The sequence below is a fragment of the Etheostoma spectabile genome, chromosome 7 (genome assembly GCF_008692095.1).
Source record: "Etheostoma spectabile isolate EspeVRDwgs_2016 chromosome 7, UIUC_Espe_1.0, whole genome shotgun sequence".
Lineage (NCBI taxonomy): Eukaryota > Metazoa > Chordata > Actinopteri > Perciformes > Percidae > Etheostoma > Etheostoma spectabile.
The window spans coordinates 16,507,426-16,514,834 of NC_045739.1; the positions used below are offsets into that span (position 1 = coordinate 16,507,426).

Genomic DNA, 7,409 nt, shown 5'->3' on the forward strand with positions numbered 1-7,409 from the left:
GGGGGTCGGAAAAAAGCCTGGAGAGGCCTAGGACGAAAAGACTGGAGAAACAACTTTTGGAGAAACGCAACCTGACATCACGCTTCGGTGGCCAATAACATAACTGCTGATCAATGTAAAGCATCACGAGGGAACATCAATCACACTAGATCCTAATTGGCCAGCATCAAATTTTAAAAAAAATAGGCACACCAATCTATCAAACCATCCTTTGCACAAGATCAGTTTATAAACATGCAGATGTAAATGTTTAACTCTTTTTTGCTCTGACATACCTCCTCCTTTCTGCATCTTGTGGGTCCGTCCCTGGCAGGCTGATCGTGATGGAGGAGGGCGCCCCCACGTCATACCTCTTCACCATCTTCCTGCACACCTTCACCTTCACCAGGGCGGAGTGGACCAGCCCCGCCAGCAGACCCACAGCCGGCTGCAGCGCCTCAGGAAAGAAACTAGCGAAGGCAAAGTGGTCCGACATGTCCCCACGGCCCCGGCTGTGCCTTTGGTAGAAGCGCAGGTAGACCCAGCCGGACAGGGCACCATAGCTGTATGCAGCCAGGGGGGCCGAGCTGTCGAGCAGTCCTGCCAGGCGCAGTAGAGCCAGGAGGAGGAGGACCAAAGCCGGTGCTGCTTTGAGTCTTACCTGAGATAGGAAGGGAAGACAGATTTTAGTTCTAGTAGTTTATGTAAATAAAAATAATCAACCAAAGGGACAGCTGCCATTTTGTCTTCAGACCACTGTGGCTGCCAGTTCCCACAGTTCACCCAAGTCAGCTAAATTCATGAATTGAAACAACAAACAATAGCTGGTTGCCTGCCAGGGTGGCAGGCGGGAGTCACAGTCAAATGTACCAACATTTTGATGGAGCACACTTCCTAACATGCTCAGCTGAGATGAGGGAGATTAGAGTGAAGTAGCCTAGTTTTATACAAACACAACATTGCCAAAACAGATTGGCCTGGTAGTTTAAGAGACACATTAGGAATGTGTAGCTCATGTCCGCTTCAGCAAAAAACTAAAAGTCTTATCTGGACACTAAGTGTAAGCTGCCCTGCTGATCAGATTTAATCTTAAAAATGTAAATAGATCACACTTTAGTCCAAATTTGGAAGCGAATCACATGCCTAAACAGCAGGACACAAACCAAACAAATACTCAACATCTTATAAGCCACTGGCTTCTACAGCTTCAATACAACAGCATGATCACTTAATTTGACAATCATTTGATGTGTGTGCTCATAAATTGATTAAAGCGGTTACCACATCGCCATAAAAACAAAAACTAAATGTCCAAAGTGCTGCTTGGATGTAACAAGAGTAAAACAAAACAAAAAAATGTTTCTTCCCCAACATAAAATCTAAATGCACTAATCTGGGAGTCATCCCACTTAACCCTTGCGTTGTCTTCCTGTCAACCATCAAAAAAAAGTTATCATTTTTTCTGACATTTCTGTCACTTTTTCAGTGTTGTGGGTGCTTTTTTGCACCTTTTTGCTTTTTTTTCCCCAAAGTTATTTGATATTTCCAATGTTGACATTTTCATCTTACTTCGAAGGCCCATTTTTTTGTGATGAAAAAACTGAAAATGGGTCAAATTTGAACCGAGGGCAACACGAGGGTTAAAAAGGAACAGTATACACCAAAAAAAGGCCATACAGAGGTCCTGCAGTAGATAGCCTATAAATTAGTTTACTGCCTTTCTTATGGCTGTAGTTTGTAGTGTTGTTATGCCAATACTACATCCCATTAGATGTTTTTCACCAAAGTGTTAGCAAGGGACTGAAAGACATGACTGGATGCTTTCATGTAAAACCACAAACTACAGCCTCCAAAATGACAACACCCTAGAATGTTCTTTACCACATGTGGTTTTCCAGCATTTCTCCAATCCCAAAACACGGCAGTATGCTGTTGGTAAGTGTGCAAATTTGCACATTTCACTCAATGCCACCCTATTAAAGCTATAGTGTGTAGTTTTGGAATCTGGTATTTTGCCTTTACATCATCTTGTCCTTTTTCCATGTGTATCCATTGTGAAATTCTATGTTGAGTTAAAGGAGAATTCTGGTCAATTTCAATACGTATAGTAGCTCTGTTTGTAAATTTGGAGTGCTGTCAGTAGAGAGAAAAATGAAAACAATTGGTGCTGTCTACACCGTTTTATCCTCCTGCTAGAGTTATCACCCAACAAGCTTAAACAGGGCAAGTCTTAAATGTGTTTTTAGCCTATAAACAAGATCAAAATGTTATTATAAGTGCCTACCCATGTGAAGTGATTCATCCAAGTGAACACAGCAAATTTGACTGCTGTATATGTGACAGAAAGGCATAAAAGTTGTGTTAATACAGCCAGTGCACAGACCTCTGTTTATTTCCTGTTTTTCACAGTAGTCCACACTAGTCAAAACACGCCTTTCTCTCACTGCAGAGAGAAACTGCAGTCAGATTCGATGTGTTCACTCGGAAGGAATCACTTCACATGGGTAGGCACTTTTTATGACATTTTGAACATGTTAAGAGGTTACTTGTTTAAACTTGCCCTGTTTAACTCCGTTGGGTGCAAACTCTAGCAGGAGGATAACACGGTGTAGGCAGCACAGACTGGTTTCATTTTTTTTGTTGCTACTGAGAGCACTCCAAATTTACAAACAACAGAGCTATGTACTGAAATTGACTGGAATTCTCCTTTAAACTAAAAACAAAGCACATTTTACCGGTATGCCATTTGTGAATATGGCTGGGGGCGTCCTTGATGTGTGATGGCTATAATCTGACACAGGTTTATGTACACATACAAGGACTAATGGTTAGGGTTCCAGTTCTGTTTACATTCTTGTTGGACTGCATTCTCAATTCAGCTTTGCTGTCATACAATCCTTATTGGTCTGGTAATATTTAGTAGCATACCCTTAGCCAATAGGCATCAATGCAGAGCAGAAATTACTTTCAGTATATGTTAGCCTCACCTGTGGCACCCTGAGCACTGTAGTATCCCCCATGGTCTGCTTCAGCGCCACCAGGACACCTCCCAGGAACCCAGCTGCTCCATAGGCACGAACAGCAAACAGGTAGTCCAGGTCGAAGGTGGCAACATAGGTGAGGAGGTAGGAGAGGCCTGCCAGGAGGCCTGCAGAGATATTAACCACTGCGAAAAAGATCAAGAGCTCCAGAGCGCCCCACAGAGGCTCCAGCAGGCGCCCACAGGCCATGACTATGCCCACATTGGCCACCACACCCCAGACATGCTGCTCTACCACTCCATGGGTCACCAGTGTCCACACCCAAAAGTTTGGCGGAAAAAGGTAGCCTGGGGTCACCCCCAGTGCGTATGGAGTGTCGACAGCCCATGACAAAAGATAGAGGAGTACGACCACAGCACTTATACTTTTCACTACCACACTGGTGCTGGCAAGGGCACCAAGAAAGTGCTGTCGTGCCACTGGCAGGTAACGATTCATTGTGGTCTGTTTTGAAGAGGATCGTTCTTGAGCAAAACAGCTCAGGATGGCGAAACAGCAGATCACTTGCTTCGGGTGCAGCAAATGTTGGATCTCGGTGTGAGGTTTAATAATGCCAAGAATAACAGGTCGCACCTGTAAAACCTGACAGCATCAACATCCACACTTCTCTGTGAGCCTCCATCCGGATTACTGTCTTTAAACTCGTTAAAGATAGTTTTGTTAATCAACTCAGTAGTCTATTCCTTCTATTCAAATAAGGTCAACTTTGGGCAGCAGTAGATAAGACTGAAGATGCGATAACCTTAGCTAGCAGACTTTTTGGTTTAGCTGCCTGGCTGGCGACCTTTAGTCGGCGTGGACAGAACAACAAGGTTATAAATTACCACCAGCTAGCAGCAGGTGGTAGCACCCAATTATTCAAATCCTAGCTAACTGAAACAAATATACCCAAGTATCCAACTTCTTCAAAGGGTATTGGCTGAGTTAGCTTGTAAACACAGGAGAGCTAATGTTAGCTAGCTGTCAAACTGAGAGCTAGTTAAGTTACGCCGATTTATATCCGCCCCGGAGGAGGAGAGGTTACGCCTTGGTTTGATTATAAAACAGGGCAGCCAGTATCAGTTACACCTGGTCGATCAAACCAGCCTACGGAGCCCCTGCCCCGGTTCCTTGCGCTCTCTCGGCCCGGTGTTTACCGGGCTAGCCCGAGGATTCTCGAAGCTAGCAACAGGCCTTCAAAACAATGTTGGAGACGTTTCTCAACCAGCGTCAATTCGCGAATAGTTGAGAGGTTCTTCACACTACCTTAGCTTCATTCGTTTATTGTATTGGTCTTCCGTCTTTTGAGAGCAAGTCACCGGAGAAAATGATTTTATCTTGGCAGGCACTCCTCCCTGCCTGTACCACCACTCTGCTACTGATCTGCGCTGTCTGCCATCGTCATCAACAATTGGTGGAGGAAAAAAAAAAAAAGTCCAGTCACGTAACGTTTCAATACCAGAGCATTCTGGGAAACCGAGTTTTCAACAAAATGACGGACCAGTCCTCCTCGGTACATCACAAAGTAAATAAAGCTGGGTTAAGATCTGTGGTTAAAAGGAATCGGTAGATGACTTTGTTACTATTTAGACCTCATAGATTAGCTTTGTTTGTGGTGGAAAGCAGCTAAATACATTTATTAAGTAAGATAATTTGTTTATTAGTCCCCAATGGGGAAATTACTACACTCTGTGTACACACTTTTTGTTAGTACTCACACACAGGCCTGAAATACACACACATGCTCAGGACCTATACATGGAGAGATGTCAGAGTGAGTGGGCTGCCAGTTGAACCAGCACCCTGAAGGTACGGTGCCTTGCTCAAGGGCCCTAGCAGTGCCCAGGAGGTGAACTGGCATCTCCAGCCACGCTCCCAACTTATTGGGTCCATACGGGGATTTGAACCAGTGACCCTCCAGTTCCCAACCCAACTCCCTATGGACTGAGCTACTGCCACCCAATTTATTTGTCATCTCTATGGTTCCGAGGGAAAGAAGCCTACATGTATTCACATTTATTTAAAAGCTATAGTCATTAATTATTTTGTAAATAACTATTTTGTATAATGATATTATTTAGCAAATTTGTTTAATATTGGTTAGTTAACTGCTCGAACATTACACTGAATGGCCTACTTACTGGTAAATGCATAACTAGCCAAGAAAAGGCCAGCCTAGATGTAACATTCTTAAAAGGAGCCATTCTGCATAGTGAGTGTTTTTACTTTTCATACTTCAAATACGTTTTGCAGATAGTATTTTTACATAAAAAAGATAATTCAGGACTTTTACTTGAAGTACTCTCATACCGTGACACAGGCCTACTTCTTCCACCACTGTTGTCTAGCTAGCGCCTTCAATAATGTTCCTCTAGTTGGTGGTTTGTGAAATGTTCTATCTAAACTGTTAGGACCTCTCTCCTGTGGAAATACTGTTTAATTTCTATGGATTAGGTCACACATTCCCTGTAGTTAAGTTTTGATGTTCTCATTAAGATTTGTAAGCCGTAGGAATATTATTGTTCACTTTAAAATGGGTCATTTGCACATTTATTGTCTAAACAAGCTGTTCCTTTGAGGGTTCCTAGCGATATTATAATCTGAAAACAATGTAATGAAAAAGACACACATATAACACAGATGCATTCATTTTATTTAGAACAATTAGAACTTACATCACATTTACAAAGAAGACAAAACCACATACAATTAGATAAGGGTAACATGCAACAAGGACACATTAAACAGCAACCTTCACTCAGGTGTTACCACCAGCCAACCACTGATTTATCTCTGGCTGATAAATTTAAGTACTCTGGCTTATTACTTTGATTTAGAAGAACACATTTGTTTTTAAAATCCTAGTCTAGTTCTATGGTTATAGTGGGTGTAAATTCAGCAATTTATGGTCATTGTGTATGGTAAATTGGAACATAATGGTTATGGATCAAGTGAGAGCTCATGAAATGCAGGTGTACATACAAAACCAAGGTTCTGCAATTTAATCAGACCATGCAAATGAGCCAGTGAGCTATGTGAATTCCGTTGTTTGTTTCTGCAAAACCATCTCCCCCTGTGTGCAGGACATTAATCAAACAAGATACTCCTTGATATTAGTCAGATGTTTCACAACCTCTCACTGAAAATGGAGGTTGATTTATCCATTACATTTATCTGTTTTATCCTCTTTTGGTGGGTAGAATAAACTATATATGACACTACCAACAAACCAAAAACTCAAGTAACCTGCAAAATAAAGGCTGGTGAATTTTGGGATTCACACATTGGTCAGGTGACACGTTTGTTGGTTTTGATGCCCTAATTCAATTTTAAGGATTTCAATTCTACGAATCCAAATTTAAAACAAATAAACATCTGCTTGTATATATATATATATATATATATATATATATATATATTTTTTTTTTCTCTAAAGGTCTCACACACACACGCACACACACATACTCCACTATGTGAGTGGTTATTTATTAAAGTATTACATACAAAGCAGGTCAAACCAAACCCATATTTCACCATCAATGTTACATTTCATTGATCTTACCACTACACTACGGGAACAAGATAATCAAATATACTGCCAAAAGCAATGGGATTGAACTCACTGACATCTACATGAGTGCAAATAAATAGACAGAAGACAACATGATCAAGTTATGTCTACAACTTTTGAGATTTAATAATCATTTCTTTCACCTATTATTACCAGCTTTTCTTTAAGAAGTCCTATGTTTTTTATACCATTTTGCATGAGTAGGTATACCTTCTTGCATGTTTGAAATAGTGAAATAGTGAAACATTGTTTCGGTTCATTCAGTGTTCCCATTTCTTTTTTAAGGGAATGAAATGTTAAATATTGAAACTAAACAATATTAGGTTTTCATGTAAAAACCCTTATTGTTGAGATTATATATAGTGTGGTCTTAAAAACCACTGAACAGAATAAAGCTGTCTGGAGCTAAATCCAGATTCTCACAGTTTTTATTATGAGTGCGTGATTATTATTGCAAAGAACAGAAAAAGACACCACCAAGTACATCAAAGGTCCATGAACTCTGAGGAACATCAGACAAACTGTTTTAGGGCCTTGGGCACATTTTCCTTTCTTAAATGGATTCTACAGTCTGCTTACCCTAGAGTACATGTTTCTTTTCCTTCAAGACAAATTTACACTGTAAATGACAGTGTTACAATTGAATTAATATACCATTGTTTATACGTCATTGGGCTGTGGTTAAGCACTCTTAGTACCACTAGTACTTAAAATTGTCTTGTGATTGTAAAAGTGATTCCTTTTTGTGGAGGCAGCTTAGTTGGTCCGTCACATGATGGTCAGTTACCTGTGTGTGTGTGTGTGTGTGTGTGTGTGTGTGTGTGTGTGTGTGTGTGTGT

At 41.0% G+C, this 7,409-nt stretch overlaps 1 protein-coding gene across 2 annotated transcripts in view; it reads right to left on the reverse strand.

The window, feature by feature from the left end:
- The window catches only part of tmem115 (transmembrane protein 115), a 7,914-nt gene extending 3,496 nt beyond the window's left edge, over positions 1-4,418 (reverse strand). The window contains exons 1-2 of one of the 2 annotated variants that reach the window (XM_032519981.1): positions 2,967-4,418; positions 276-640 (exon numbers count right to left, since the gene is read on the reverse strand). In XM_032519981.1, the coding sequence (XP_032375872.1) occupies positions 276-640; positions 2,967-3,458 (857 nt within the window). In that variant the 5' untranslated portion in view covers positions 3,459-4,418. Of the gene's footprint in view, positions 1-275; positions 641-2,961 lie in introns of both variants that reach the window. The other variant, XM_032519980.1, reaches the window with a different exon arrangement.
- Positions 4,419-7,409: the final 2,991 nt, after the last annotated feature.